The following is a 15680-nucleotide window of genomic DNA, read 5'->3' as shown; positions in this document are numbered from 1 at the left end:
AGATGAATTTTCATACCTGGATCAAGCCTTACACAGCATTGCTGCTCCGTCCTTGCAGCCCAGAGAACAACAAAGAGAAAGTTTCTTTTTCCCATTTTTTAAAAGTTCTACCTTCCCATTGGCTCTTTTGGTCAGGTGCCCACTCTTTTACTTTTACCTGTGGGCTTGTTAACCCTTTACAGGTAAAGCAAACAGAGAACAGACCAAGAGGGATTTTACAGCCAACTGGCTGGCTGAGTGTCCATTGAAGGGAGCTACTCCCTCCCCCCACTTCATGTATCACAGGGGGTTCGAAAGAGGATGGAGCTCGGCTGTTCTCAGTGATGGCAGATGATAGAACAAGGAGCAATGATCTCAAGTCGCAGTGGGGGAGGTCAAGGTTGGATATTAGGAAATACTATTTCACTTGGAGGGTGGTGAAGCACTGGAATGGGTTATCTAGGGAGGTGGTGGAATCTCCATCCTTAGAGGTTTTTAAGGCCCAGCTTGACAAAGCCCTGGCTGGGATGATTTAGTTGGTGTTGGTCCTGCTTTGAGCAGGGGGTTGGTTTAGATGACCTCCTGAGGTCTCTTCCAACCCTAATCTTCTATGATTCTATGATACTCTCTAAGTCTAGCCAAAGGCCATTGAAATCAATTGAAATATTCTCCTAAATTTCAGTGAACTTTGGATCTAGTTCTTAATCCTACTTGTCCATCTTTGCCTGATCACATAAAGTGTATTTTCAGATGAATTCCCCATGTTTAATTTTGGCATAATACACAGACTTTATTTTATCCTTTTAATCTTTGCCAGTTGAGATTTTATTTCATATGGACTTTTTTACAATGTCTGGTGAAGAATTCAAATGTAGTGCAAGGACACAGCAGTAATTCCACCTGGATACACCCAAAATTAAGTGGTATCAAGGTGCCAGTCCTTCACACTAATACCGTGGTTGCTGGCATAACCTTGCTGGACATAACAGCCACACTGGGTCAGACAAAAGATCCATCTAGCCCAGCATCCTGTCTTCCAACAGTGGCCAATACCAGGTGCCTCAGAGGGAATTAACAGAATAGGTAATCATCAAGTGATCCATCCCGTCACCCATTCCCAGCTTTTTGCAACAGAGGCTAGGGCACGGGTGGACAAACTATAGCCCGTGGGCCGGATCTGGCCCGTCAGGGCTTTGGATCCAGCCCGCGGGATTGCCACCCTTGTGGCGCTGTGGGCCCCGCACCACTTCCGGAAGCGGCCAGCACCACGTCCCTGAGGTTCCTGTGGGAGTGGGTGGGGCAGAGGGCTCCTCACGCTGCCCTCAGCTGCCAGCACCGCCCCCCGCAGCTCCCATTGGCCGGAAACAGGGAACCGCGGCTAATGGGAGCTTTGGGGGAGGTACCTGCAGGTGAGGGCAGCACATGGAGCCCTCTGCCCCCACGCCCTACCCCAGGGACGTGGTGCCGGCCGCTTCTGGGAGTAACGTGGGTCCAGGACAGACAGGGAACCTGTCTTAGCCCTGCTGTGTGCCGCTGCCACCCCAGAGCTGCTCAAGGTAAGCGGTGCCAGGCTGAAGCCCACACCCCAAACCTCTCCTGCATCCAACCCCCTGCCCTGAGCCCCCTCCTGCCCTCCGCACCCCAGCCCCCTGCCCTGAGCCCCCTTGTATACTCCACACCCCTCCTCAGCCCCAACCCCTTGCCCTCAACACCATGATTTTATAGACCTCTATCATATCCCCCCCCTTAGTCATCGCTTTTCCAAGCTGAAAAGTCCCAGTCTTATTAATCTCTCCTCATATGGCAGCCTTTCCATATCCCTAATCATTTTCTGAACCTTTTCCAATTCCAATATATCTTGAGATGGGATGATCGCATCTGCATGCAGTATTCAAGATGTGGGCGTACCAGGGATTTATATAGAGGCAATAGGATATTTTCTGTCCTTTTATCTTACCCTTTCTTAATGATTCTCAACACTCTGTTCGCTTTTTTGACTGACACTGCACAGTGAGCAGATGTTTTCAGAGAACTATCCACCATGACTCCAGGATCTTTCTTGAGTGGTAACAGATAATTTAGACTCCACCTTTTCATATGTATAGTTGGGATTATGTTTTCCAATGTGCATTACTGTCCATTTATCAACATGGAATGTCATCTGCCATTTTGTTGCCAAGTCACCCAGTTTTGAGAGATGCTGTTGTAGCTCTTCACTCTCTGCCTGGGACTTAACTATCTTGAGTAGCTTTGTATTATCTGCAAACTTTGCCACCGCACTGTTTACCCCTTTTTCCAGATCACTGATGAATATACTGAACAGGACTGCGCCCAGGTCAGGCCCCGGGGGGACACCACTATTTCTCTCTCTCTCTCTCCCTCCAATCTGGTTACTGAAGAAGAGCGGAGGAGCCTGAAGCGCCATGGCGCCAGGCCGAGGTGGCCGAGCAGATTCAAGGCCTCCCCAGTGCTGGCGCGTTGTCAGGGACAAGTCGGTTTAGCGAGGCAGTTCCGGAGCTGCTGAAATGAGGGACACATTGAAGAGGCTGGAGCCCAGCCGTTGCCGGTGAGACAGCGCGCTCCCTGCTCCAGCTCGGAGGCGCCTGGCCCGGGGACCTGCGAGGAGAGCGAGAGGCCTGGGCTGGGAGCGGAGCGGTCCCCCACCGGGCCCTACCTCCCTAGGCAGCGAGCCGCCCGCCCGCCCCGCCTCTCCTCGCCCCCGGCAGCGCGTCGCTGAGCCGGGATTCGGGAGTGCCCCGACCAGCGGGCCAGGCCATGCTATCGCGCGTGCGCGGCGGCCATTTTGGCGAGCGGTGCGACGTTGAGTCAGTTGCCGGTGGCAGGACAGTCTCTTCCCGGCGGCCGAGACCCCGTAGTGCGGCGGTGAGTGCGGGGCGGCCGCCCGAGGGGCAGGGCTGGCCCGGCCCGGCCCGCGGAGAGTAGCAGCCCCCGGTGTGAAGTGGGCGGCGGTGAGGCCTTCCCTTGCTGCGGGGGGAGGGGGATGACTCTGCAGTGCAGTCGCCTGCGAACTGGGCTTCAGCCGGCCTCCCTGGGCTGGGGAACCCCATAGCCTCTCTCACGGGACTGTGGCTGTCCCCAGCCCCTCTCGATAGGTCGGGGCGTAAGGGGGCTGGGCAGGGCCTGCTTCTCTTCCCCCCGCCCTCTCAGTGAGCCGGGGTGTAAGGGGGAGGTGGTGGGGACTTAGCTCCCAAGTTCCTCTCGTGTGGGGGATGAGCTCTTCTCTGTCCCAAGATTTCTCTCTCTGGGAATAGGGACTTTGCAAGGAGAATGAAGGGGAGAAACCTGTCCCAGCCTCAACACTTGCCCAGTAGGTAGAGGCACTGATCTGCTCCATTACGACGATTTCTGCTTTGATATAATTCATTAAAAGGGACCTTTTTAATCGGGTTTACTTATCACCTGTCAAGGTGATTCCTACGACCCCCTTTTAATGATCTCATCAGTGAGATTCATGTATATTAAAAACTTAATTACAACATTTAAAAAAAACTCTTCTATTATTGAGGGCTAATTACTGTAATTAGTACTTTTGTACATCATTTTTCAATGTCTAAGTGATATGTGTAGTTATGTTCTATGAACCTATTCTTTGTATTGATTAGGGTTTTTTTGTTTGTTTTGTTTTTACAGTGTAAAATACAAGCAAGATGGTGAGTTACTATGCATGAAATATATCCCTTTTGGTGCCTGAGTTCAGCAGTATCATTAAGCTCTCTGCAGCTAAATGACTTTAAATAACAGAGGCCCCAGTCTTGAAAATACTTATACATGTGTTTAACTTTACCCACCTTAAATTGGGATTTTTTACGTAAATTAAGCATGTGCAGAAGTGTTTACAGCATTAGTTGTAAAGCTTTGTGAGGAATACAATGATTGGGATAGGGATAAGAGGAAAAAGCGTTGAAGTAAATTGAGCACTCATCCCTTGACTAGTAACAAAAGGTAACTAATACAATAATGGTAACAAAACTACCTGTAATGCTATACGCCTCACAGATATTAAACTGAAGTCACTATGTTACTGCTGAACATGATTGCCAATATTACTGAATAAAGTTTGTTCTGTTAAAGGGGAAAAAATAACGAGTTCTGTTATGTTTTTGTTACAGTCTCGAAGATATGATTCCAGAACTACTATATTTTCTCCAGAAGGTATTGTTCTGTAAATGGGAACCACATGACCAATCAACTTCTATCCTTATGCCTCCCCAAGAATTTTAAATAGCAACTGAAATATGTAGCGGTCTTGAGTGTTGACAATTTGCCTGAGTTCATCTGTGACACAGAAATCAGATCTTCACATTAAGAGGAACATCCAAAACTATAAGGGATTTCATGACCATAGTGGAGATATGCTTTTAATTTTAATGCAAATTGAGATAATTTTAAGAATAAAGTATAAAAGTTTCTCTATCTAAGTGAGATCTGCTTCTTTACATTTCTTTTTGAAGGCTCTCCAGCTTAATTTATATATGGTTCTTGCCTATTCCATTGGCAGTGAATTACATGCTTGTGCCCAGAGGGGCTGACTGCCACCACCCTTTTGGTAGTAAGTTTGAGTACGTTTTTTCAGTCCAGCTTTGGGAAAAATTCAGTGAGATTTTGCAGTAAACTTTGTCAGCTGGAGAGTTGCTTGTGCGAGCCTGGGTACATCCCCAGTTTCCAGAAAGATAACTGCATTCATCCTTATAGCTACGGAAACAATGCACAAAAGTATGAATTGCAAAAGCATAAGAATTTTCATGTAGAAGCAGACCCAAAGGTTTATCTACTCAGTATACTGTTTCCTTTTGTCAACAGTGTTTAATGCTGAATGCATCAGAGGAAGGTGTTAACCTTCCAAAATTCAAACCATTCTTCAGTACTATTTTTTATATATATATATTTGGTTACCTTTTATTCAGTATTCAAAGTACAGTGACCTGTGCGCCGCCCCCCTCCCCCCCCCGGTACCTGTTCAAGAATCTAGCCTGAAATACTCTAATTGAACAACACTGCACAGACATTTAACAAAATGCTTTATTTAAACTGGAAAATTTGTGTTTAAAAAAAGATTGTACATCTTAGGCAATGGAATAATACAAGGAAAACATCTCTTGGCTATTGGCTAAGCCCTAACACATGAGTATTAATAGCCCATACAATAGTATCCTACCTAATGTAACATTTGATGCTACTCATTCATGGACGTGTCTAAAACTCCTTTTTGAATCTTGAAGAATCCATGTTTTTTGTCTCCGTTTCTGCTTCAGTTAGTTTTGTAGATCAGGGTTTCTCAACCCTTTTTTTTCTGAGGCCCCCCACACCATACTATAAAAACTCCAGGGTCCAGTGCGGAGAGGAGGGGGCTCTGGGCAGGGGGGCTCAAGCCAGCTCCGCACAGTAGGGTCTGGAGAGGGAGCACCACCACCACGCTCTGACGCAGGTCAGCAGGCCACCCACCTGCCTGTGTGGATTGTGGGGAGGGAGGCGCAACCAAAAATTATAACTCAATGGTGGGGGCTCAGCTCCAAATGTTTGAAAACCACTCATGGTGCAGGGAGGTAGTAGATAGGGGCTGTGTGCGGGCAGAGGGGTAGCTCAGGGTGTAGGGAGGGGGGTAGCTAGGGGCTGTGTGCCAGGAGGCCTTTCTTGCGGTCTCTGTTCCCCGAGGGCTCTGCCAGCCATGGAGCCAGGTCCCCCAGCCCAGGCAGCTCTGACCGGCTGTGTGAGCAAAGGGGGCTGGGAGCTGAGAAGCAGCTTCAACCCCCTGCACCAGTAGCAGCAGGAGATGAGGGAGCACTGCAGCTGCCTGCTCCATGGCACCAGCCAGAGCAACAGCTGTCCTGCATTGCCTGGCTCTGGCTTCCCACCTCCTACCTGGCCAGGGGGCAGCAGGAGGGGGGTGTTGCTGCCCCAGGAGTGTCCTGCTCTTGCACTGTAGTTTCAGGGGGGCAACACCCCTGTGTCCCTCCAACTCTGCCCATGGGCTCAGGGCTTCTGCCCCTCTGGAATGCAGCCCTGCTGCTTCAGGCTTCAGCCCTGTGGGGGGTGCTGAGGATTGGGACTTCAATCCAGCAGCTCCTGGCTTCAGCCCTGCAGGAGGTGCTGGGGCTCGGGCTCTGGATTTTATCCGTGGGGCCCTGCAGACCCCTGAAAGTGTTTGTGGACCCCCAATTGAGAACCACTGTTGTAGATAACTTGCATTTAAAATTCTCTGTAAGGGCAATGCTTATTTCTATCTGAACCTGCCACTGTGTGTATTCATTGGATTTCCTACTTGATTCTGACCAATTAACTTGCCATCAGTGACAGACCTAGAACCTGATCCTGTGATGATGTGATTACAGTGAGAGTTGGTTGAGTTATGCTTTCTTAGTATGTTGTATGAGGTGCTCAACACCTTGTAGGATTGTCCCTCTTCAGAGTTAAATGGTTGAATTTACCAATTGAAACCTCTTTTCCTAGGTCGTTTGTATCAAGTTGAATATGCTATGGAAGCAATTGGACATGCAGGCACTTGCCTGGGAATTTTAGCAAATGATGGTGTATTGTTAGCAGCAGAACGGCGCAACATCCACAAGCTTCTTGATGAAGTCTTTTTTTCAGAGAAAATATACAAGCTTAATGAGTAAGTTGAGATGTTGGTGAAAGATGTTTACTGCTGTTATAATTGCTAATAGGGTATTTAATTACCTCTGTCATTCAAACAAAATAATTAAAACTGATTTTCTTTGTTACTTGAGGAGTTTTGAGTTCTTGAGTGAAATTATTTTATCAGTGTTAACTTTAATAGCTTTCAAAAATTATGGTTAAAGCGAAACCTTTTTCTTTTTTAGACAGAGTAACCCATATGTTAAAGCTAATATGGGAATGTTTTTTGTAATGGGAACTCGTATTTCCCAATACAAGGTGCTATCACTGCATTAGCATTTATGTGATAATGCCCAGTCTTACCAAGTACTATGAAAAAGCAAAAAGTCTTGCAAAAAAATCCCCGAATCTTTTAATCAAGAGCAGTGCTCTCTGATTCCCTCATTTCTCCTAATTTTCAGATTCGCTCTTGAACAAATTTATCCGTTGCTTCTATTGCTAATAGGTTTTCATATTTCAGTGATGTGCACTCTGTTACATACATTACCTTCCACTTCCATTGTTTTTCTTCATTTGCTCTCTGTTCTATTTTAAAACTGAACAATTCTGCGCATTATTTCTGCAATAGCATTGGTCCCTGCCTTGTTCAAATGTAATCTTTAGTTTGTATAGGCTGTAAGTCACATTTCAAATCGTGCATTTGTTCTATCTTTTGTATTTTCTGTGGATATGAGTAAAGCATGCATTAATATTCTATGACATAACTCTAATAGAGATGATCCATATCTCCATTTCTCAATCTCTTTTTTTCTAATTATTCAGATTTTTTTTACCAGTGTTATCAACAAGAATCATACTGTGGATTGTTTTCCACTCTGCCCAATAAAGGTCTGGATACTCATGTTCACTGGAGTTTTGCTCGGTGCATGTGAGGCATAAGTGACTTTGTCCTCTTTCTCCCTCCCTTTCTTTCCCAACCCCGGGGGCAGCCAGGGGCTTATTTAGCAGGGGGAAAGAACTGGGTTATTCAGGAATCCTGTTACCTACAATCAAAGGAGTGATTACTTGTGTCTGCTCCTACTTTTTTTCTCTAAATCCACTACCTGGATTATTTTTCTACTTTTGTATTTGATCCTGTCTGCTTGAGCAGTGGATATTTTATAGCCATCTCAAATTCAGCAGGAGAAACACTAAATTTAAGCTACTTGGCACGTTAAGGTTATGCAATATTTTTTGTTAAAAATAAATACAGCTAAGAAAATTCTCATCTGTTCTCATCTGAATCAGCTGTTTCTCTCATTGTTTTTCCAGTAACAATTAACCAGATTGTAAATTGTGCACACACTGAATATCTTCTAGAACAGTGGTGTCCAATATGTTCGCCACTAGCCACATGTGGCTAATAGGCTACTGAATTGTGTCTAATGCATGTGGCTTTTTTATAATGTGGCTAATAAGAAAAATTCAAAACCACAAGTGTGGCTAGCATCGAATTTCTATTGGACACCGCTGCTGTAGAATCTCCATTAATAAGAATTTAAAGTTTTGTTTTAGTTGGTCATTGCACAGTATATTTGACCCGAATAAAAGGTTATGTAAGAATGTTAAAGGTGGCCTGCAAAATGGTAATGTATATATGTTTCCTCTAGACACGTCCAGAGTGTATTGTCAGTATCTGGAATTTAATAATCCGTGGACTAATCCTCATGTTTGTAGAATCATATGTAAATTGCTGTTTTGTTGTATTGTTATGGGAGTGGTTACAACATGTATCTGACAAATGCAGTGGCAAGAGCTTATGGCCTTTTTGTTTTACAGAGTGTGGGTTTGATCGTAGGTATGAAACTGTGTTCTTCCTCTGAAATGTTGCATAATGATACAGCTATTGCTCGGGAATGAATAACAACCCAATGAACTTGTGTATTTATATTTCAGGGATATGGCTTGCAGTGTTGCAGGGATAACTTCAGATGCTAATGTTCTAACAAATGAACTGAGACTTATTGCACAAAGGTATGGTTACAGATATTCTTGTAGCTTTACTTAAAAGCTGTAACGTGTGATAATAAGGATTTAAGACTAACCCTGACTTCAAATTCAGTCCTCTAACAAGGAAAGTGCTTCTCTTTTTTGTTCTCTGTATATGTATTAAAGATTAATCAAACAAAAGGAATAAATGTTCTACATTTTAGCCCCTGCCCATATTAAGTTTTGCTTTTACTTTCATGTATGGTTTTGCTTATGTGAACTAAAAGGAGTAGGTCTAAAAGAGCTTTAACATTTACCAGAACCTTATCAATGGTTTAATGAATACTTGATACCAGTCAACAAATTGAACTCTGGATCTGCTTATTTTATAATTCTTGTTTACTATTCTGGTCCAATTGTATAAATGTTATAAAATGTAATGCCTTGCATGTGAGCCTCCTTTTTGTGGCCTATATATATGGAGCGTATACCCAACTTTAACACTATTCAGATAATTAAATATACTAGCAGAAGATAAATTTGTTCAGTTTTAGATGATTTGACAAACCAGGCCAAGAAAATGGAAAATAACAATCTGTCAAACTGCATTTTACATTATCTTGTTATGTATTCCAGACAGCTCCAGTTTATAGCTGAATCTCTAGTCATTTAGAGCAATAAAGGAAATAATATCATTTCCCCCGTTTGTTTACATTGGATAAAATAGATAACCAAAATGCTTGGATTACATCCACTAAGAATTTAGCCTGTTCCAGTGAAATGCTAATCAATTTATTTCAGAGTAACAGCCGTGTTAGTCTGTATTCGCAAAAAGAAAAGGAGTACTTGTGGCACCTTAGAGACTAACCAATTTATTTGAGCATAAGCTTTGAGCTGTAGCTCACGAAAGCTTATGCTCAAATAAATTGGTTAGTCTCTAAGGTGCCACAATCAATTTATTGTTAATGTGTTAGAGGTAGTTTGTGTACTTTACTTCGGAAATGTCCTTTTTAAAAAATGAAACACCTTTAACTACTGGAAAGCTAGGTAAAGACCTAATAAACGTGTGCAGCTTCAAGGTTGTCTGATTCTTTAAATAAGGAAATAATATGTAATCACAGAAAGTGTCCTCAAATATAAATTTGGTTTCTGTTAAAGAAACATTTTATTTACCATATCACCTCATGGAGTACAAAGCCATTCATATATTTTAAACTACGTTTGCATACTATCACCCAGAACTGTGAAAGGGTACACTTTCATTATACCCAGGGATCTGGTCCATTTCTTTAATACTTTTTTCTTAATTTATTATTATTATATCTGTAGTCTTATAGTAAATTTACAGACATTGTGATGGTGATGTCACAAGTAATAAATTTTTTTGTTGAAAATTAAAGTTACAGGCATGTGTACTCTTTACTAAATTGCTAACCTCAATCCTTTTTGGATAACTGATTACTTGTTATTCCATTCTTTGTAAGATTCATGCTGCATTTATTTTTTAATTTTTACAATACACCTGTCTTGCCAACGTGTTTTCTCTCCTAATTTATCCTGCTCCAAAAAGATTGTTCCAGATTCATTGGTCTGTGATCACGGGCCATCATCAGGTAGTATACTGAGTCCACTCACTCTTGTGACAAATGTACAACCTAATCATTGTGGACAAATTCAAAGTGATTTGTTTTTTATTAAGTCTTGTGAAACAACTTTGACAAACATTTTCCGTTCATAAAGTTTAGTAATAAAGACACCAGTGCCAGGGATTTTGTTCAATGACTTGTTTTGTATTACCTTCTGCTCATTCTAATCCTTCCATTAGCTAATTTTACTTTTCATTCCCCTCTTGCAAAAAAGTAGTTTCCATGGAGGTTGCTATCACAGCCACATTGCAAATTGGCTGATAAGAATTACTAAATAATAGGGAGGCATAGTACTTTATGCTGTGGTACCAGCTGTGTGTGTTTTGGGATTTCCATTCTCATTCTGATAAAACTGTGAATCAAAGTAATATCTTATGCATTGCTGTGCTGAGCTCTGTACCTGAATCATGGAGCTGACAAACAAAAGGAATATTTTGAAAAAAATATTATTTTTGATATTTCTTTTGAATATTAGGTATCTATTGCAGTATCAAGAACCAATTCCTTGTGAGCAGTTGGTAACAGCACTGTGTGATATCAAGCAAGCTTATACACAGTTTGGAGGTAATAAATGAAACATATTTGAACTTTTAAATTTCTAAAGAATGATTTTATGAAGTTATTTACAATACTTGGTTACTGACCTGTAAAATTGCTAAGTGCAAATGACCCCTGAAAAATTGCCGAGGGAATTAACTTTTGTTTCCAAATGATGACACTGCAATGATTATAAATTTATAGATACTAAATTTGCTGATATAGACACAGCCATTAATCACTGTTGAAAAGTTGGTGGCTGAGATGTAGGGCTTTTTGAGCACAGGAACGCCCTGAATCCCAACAGGAGGAAATTAGTTTTGTGCATTTTATTTATTTATTAAATCTAGTTCTCATATTGTACCAGTGTAACTATGTACCAGCAGCTGTGGCTAGGGGCATCAGTCTTCCAACACTTTTTTTTAATTATTAGTGTAGATGAGACAACATGGTTCTGTGACTGTTAGACAACAATGTTATGGCCTAGGGAGTGTTTCCAAATACACAGAACGGTGATGTTTCCACAAACACAAGCAATAACAGTGTTAAAACACAGAAGACCCTAGCTGACTGATAACCTCCATTATATTTGTAGTGTGACTTGACCATTAATGTACTTCTGGTTTCTGGAGCTCTTATGCTATAAATTTAAGGATGGTCATTGAAGATTTGTTTTAAGATACTAAGGTGATAAAATCCAGTTTGTTTACATGGAAATAAATTGCTAGTAGGGTAAGAGATTGAAATAAGACACTAGCAGCATTCTTTTCTTAGTCACATCTTAGAAGGAAACAATAAAAGGATTTATAGTAGAGCTTATCTAAAATACCAGAAGTACAGAGCAGTCTATTAAATCCTAGCTCCGAGGAAAGGATTTAACATTTTCCTTGACTCTTTTTTTTAAAGCAGCATTCAGGACCAATCTTGTTACTAAATTTAGATGACTAATACCCTTGTATTTTAACAGGAAAACGTCCTTTTGGTGTTTCATTGCTGTACATTGGCTGGGATAAGCATTATGGATTTCAGCTGTATCAGAGTGATCCTAGTGGAAACTATGGAGGATGGAAAGCTACATGCATTGGGAATAATAGTGCTGTAAGATATTTTTTCTTAATAAAACAAAATAAATGAACTTGTCCATGGATAAATAGTTTACAGTTGGACTGTACTAACCACAATTCCATATTCATTACTACTACAAGCAGAAATAGTTGTAAAACATTTCCTACAGTAATGTTAATGCCAGCAGTATTCATGATCTCTGACATCTGACACAACAGAACTTTAAATTGCCTGTATGCATTGCTTTGCATTAAATAAATTTCCATTCTTTGTCTTACAGGCAGCTGTGTCAATGTTAAAACAAGACTATAAAGAAGGAGCAATGACCTTGAAATCTGCACTTGCTTTAGCCATTAAAGTGCTAAACAAAACCATGGACGTTAGCAAACTTTCTGCAGAGAAAGGTAAGCAATATTGCTCTCCCATATTTAAAGGTGAACTTCTTTTAACTCCTTGCTGCTGAAAAACCCAAATACTTGCTGTAAAAAGATTACAATAAACTGGATGTTTTTCAAACAATTGCTTTTTAGTCAAAAATAAGTCTGTGATAATGGAGTTTTAGAGAACAAACTAGTGTATTATATTGCCACACAGGGTAGTTGTAGCTGTGTCAATCCCAGGATATTAGAGAGACAAGGTGGGAGAGGTAATATCTTTTATTGGACCAAATTCTTTTGGTGAGAGAGACATGCTTTTGAGCCACACAGAGCTCTCTTGCCTCTCTCACCAACAGAAACTGGTCCAATAAAAGATATTACCTCTCCCACATTCTCTCTATTATATTGCCACTCAGTTTCGACAGTATAATAGAGACGGTGGACGATGGCGAGTTGTGCAGATGTAGGAATTACTTACTCTCAACCTTGAGCCTGTGAACAAGAACGTGCTTAACTTTGTTTATATGAGCAGAGCCATCCCTAGGGTATGGTGAATCGGGGTTACTGCTGCAGGCCCTGTGCTTTGGGGGGCCCTTTGCTTCATGGCAGGGGGGCAAGGAGGAGCCCTGCTATCAACCTTCTCCTCCTCCCAGTGCCTCTGGCCTGCCAGCGGGCCCTGCCAATCAGTGCTTCCTACTCCCTCCCAACGCGGTCGATCAGCTGTTTCCCAGTGTCTGGAGGTGCTGGGGGGAAGGGGAGAGGAGCGAGGGCACAGTGAGCTCAAGGAAGGGGGCAGAACTGGGTGGGAAGGGGCTGGGGAGGAAGAGGTGGGGTGGGGGTGGGGCCTTGGGGAAGGGGCAGGGGGAGCACCCCCCAGCAGATAGAAACTTTGTGCCTGTGTCCCAGGACCTGCACGCCTCCAGGGACAGCCGTGTATATGAGAGTAGTCCATTTATTTTTTTACTACTCACATGAGTAAGTAACACATGTACAAAAGTGTTGACAGAATCAAGGCCTTAGGCTGAGATTTTCAAAGGAGACTATTTTGAGTTTGGTGCCTAAATCCCTCGGGCTCCTTTGACAATCATAACCTTAAAGAACCTTGGCTATTAAATATTACTGATTTTAGGTAAAAGTGACAATGCAAATATTTTCCGTCTGTTTCAGTTGAAATTGCAACATTGACAAGAGAGAATGGAAAGACAACAATTAGAGTACTAAAGCAAAAAGAGGTGGAACAGTTGATAAAAAAACATGAGGAGGAAGAAGCAAAATCTGAGCGTGAAAAGAAAGAAAAAGAACAAAAAGAAAAAGATAAATAGAACTTGAAATCAGGCATTTTATAGATTACATAGGACCTGCTTCAATGAAAGATTTGGATTTCCACTTCATGAAAGCCTGCAAATCTGATACAGTGGAAAAGCCAGAAATACTATTTATTGAGCCAGGCCCCTCAGTCATTATAAAATTTAATACTTGATTTACCACTTCTTGCATTGAATTACTATTACTTTAATTCTGGAATTCATTTATTTCTTACATCTTTTTGTTTTGTATTAAAGAATAAAATGTGAAAAGAATGGTAATGGGTATTTTATTTCATCAGTAACATCTAAATACACTGATTCTTGAGGGAAGTTAAATATTTTAAACCAGTCTAGAGCCTAGATGTGGCTACTTGGTAAATAACAGAGTTATGACACTACTGTGAAAAATAAAGCCATTCAGAAACGTAGAACACGTTTATAGAACATTTCCTATTTAAAATTCTAATACTGAATGAAAGTATACTTGTCACACAAGATTATCTATAATTTTTTGGCATATTAAATTTTATAATGTTGATTAAGGCTGCTCCACTAATATTCCTGTAAGCAGCAAGAGTACTTCTAATTAGTAGTAAATACTGTTAGTTTAACATAATCTTCCAGAAAAGTATACACTTTCAAATAAACTAATTGCCCAAGTTTAAATGACCAAGATATCAAAATAAGCTATTTTCTCACAAGAAAGGAACATGGCCCTCCCTAAGGAAGGTATTTGTAAGAAAAAGTAAATTATCTTTAAATCAACCACTTCCACAGAACTTAAGCTGTTTGGCTGTTTTTTGTATTCCAAGGGCATTAAACACTTCTGTCTTGTTTTCATGCCCTGGCTTGATGCTAATGGATTTTCTGACATTGCAGTGAAGTATTAAACCGCTCCCAACAGCTGTGTCCATTTGCTTTAAAATGTTATAAAAATACTTTTAAAAAATCTGAATAAGCTTAAATCAATGTGCAGTGCTCCTCTTTAATACTCCTCACTAAGTACTGATAAACCAGACAAATTATTGGGAGAGGTAGAAAACCAAAACCAAAAAAACTAGCCCAAACTTAAAGTTCTACACACTAAGTATGAAATAAAAATCCATATGGAACAAATATTATACAATGAAGTCCTACGACTTAGAACAACTAACTTTTCCTTCAGTGCTAAAGGGATTTCATCTAGGGTAAACAGCCAAATAGGTATTGTATAGGTGGTGATGTGCCTTTTTACTGTCCTTTCTATTCAATAGTCTCAATTCTCTGACACATCCCAGAATATCACCGGTAATTTTAAAAAATAGGATTAACTGATTGTTCCTTAACTGAGGGGCTTTAACTGATGCATTTCAAGCTGTAATATTGGTCGTTGGGCCTTTAGTTTAATATTCACTATCTCTTATTGTTCCTCTAAAGGAAACCAGGTTCACAGGATTGAATTTGATCTGAAAAAAGTTAAGTTCAGTTTCATGTGTCATTTTATTTTGTATAATCTATCCCAGATAGTTTTGACTGGTTAAGTACCTCCTCCAAATGTGGCCAGAAACAACCCGCAGTCTGAACAAAAGTAAATTTATATAGCGTGTTGCCTCAAAGAAACATTAGAATTCTGTCAGATTGTTTCCAAACATCCTGCATTAAAAGTTTAAATGATTTGGGGATCATAACTATAATTTATTTTAAGATGAGGCATTTGTGTCTATCTAATAGATAGCATTCTTCTTGTTTGTTTTTTAAGACTTATCTAGTTGATACCTGCACATTATACTGAATTCTTTCAACTTTTAGTAGCACATTATATATCAAAGTGGACTTAAAGATATTTTAATCCCAAGGTTTTACATTAATTGGATTTATGTACTGATTTACTATTAACTATAACTAAGTGTAGTTAGAGTAGGAGGAATTTTTGACATGAGAGCAAGTTTGCTGAAAAAATGAAATCCTGACTAAAACTGTTCATTATATGTAGACTAATGCAAAGAATTAAATTCCCTTCATTATATATGGGCATCATAAAAATGAAGCTTAAACTCTTGTACATAATGGAGTTGCTCCTGGTGCATTAATCTAGACTAATGTAGAAATTCCAGAAGTTTTGAGCCTTTTCACTTTTTAAGTTCACAGAAGCACACATATTACAGTAATGGGGCCCATATAAGTACCTAGTTCCCAATAGTGATCGTTCCAAAAGTAATGGATTATTT

The 15680-nt window shown here is 40.9% G+C and overlaps 1 protein-coding gene across 4 annotated transcripts; it reads left to right on the top strand.

Annotated features, from left to right (window-relative positions):
* Positions 1 to 2430: 2430 nt before the first annotated feature.
* On the top strand, positions 2431 to 13746 carry PSMA4 (proteasome 20S subunit alpha 4). Of its 4 annotated transcripts, none has more exons than XM_077827889.1 (9): positions 2431 to 2545; positions 3631 to 3650; positions 4110 to 4152; positions 6448 to 6610; positions 8509 to 8586; positions 10663 to 10751; positions 11692 to 11822; positions 12070 to 12193; positions 13334 to 13746. In XM_077827889.1, exons 2-9 carry the CDS (start codon positions 3648 to 3650, stop codon positions 13486 to 13488), a joined length of 786 nt encoding a protein of 261 aa, XP_077684015.1. In that variant the 5' UTR covers positions 2431 to 2545; positions 3631 to 3647; the 3' UTR covers positions 13489 to 13746. The 4 variants fall into 4 exon arrangements, with proteins under 4 accessions (XP_077684015.1, XP_077684014.1, XP_077684016.1 ...); XM_077827888.1 differs by lacking the exon at positions 2431 to 2545 and adding an exon at positions 2640 to 2862; XM_077827890.1 differs by lacking the exon at positions 2431 to 2545 and adding an exon at positions 3284 to 3307.
* Positions 13747 to 15680: the final 1934 nt, after the last annotated feature.

Source organism: Eretmochelys imbricata, chromosome 10 (genome assembly GCF_965152235.1).
Source record: "Eretmochelys imbricata isolate rEreImb1 chromosome 10, rEreImb1.hap1, whole genome shotgun sequence".
NCBI classification, from domain to species: Eukaryota; Metazoa; Chordata; order Testudines; family Cheloniidae; genus Eretmochelys; species Eretmochelys imbricata.
This window is presented reverse-complemented; position numbering and strand designations above follow the sequence as displayed.

Excerpts from the sequence above, each read along its gene's own strand:
- PSMA4 (XM_077827886.1), top strand. The coding sequence starts at position 4,095 with ATGTTTTTGTTACAGTCTCGAAGATATGATTCCAGAACTACTATATTT. Across the intron at positions 10,752-11,691 it reads AGCTTATACACAGTTTGGAG|GAAAACGTCCTTTTGGTGTT; the intron begins GTAATAAATGAA and ends GTATTTTAACAG. Across the intron at positions 11,823-12,069 it reads GCATTGGGAATAATAGTGCT|GCAGCTGTGTCAATGTTAAA; the intron begins GTAAGATATTTT and ends TTTGTCTTACAG.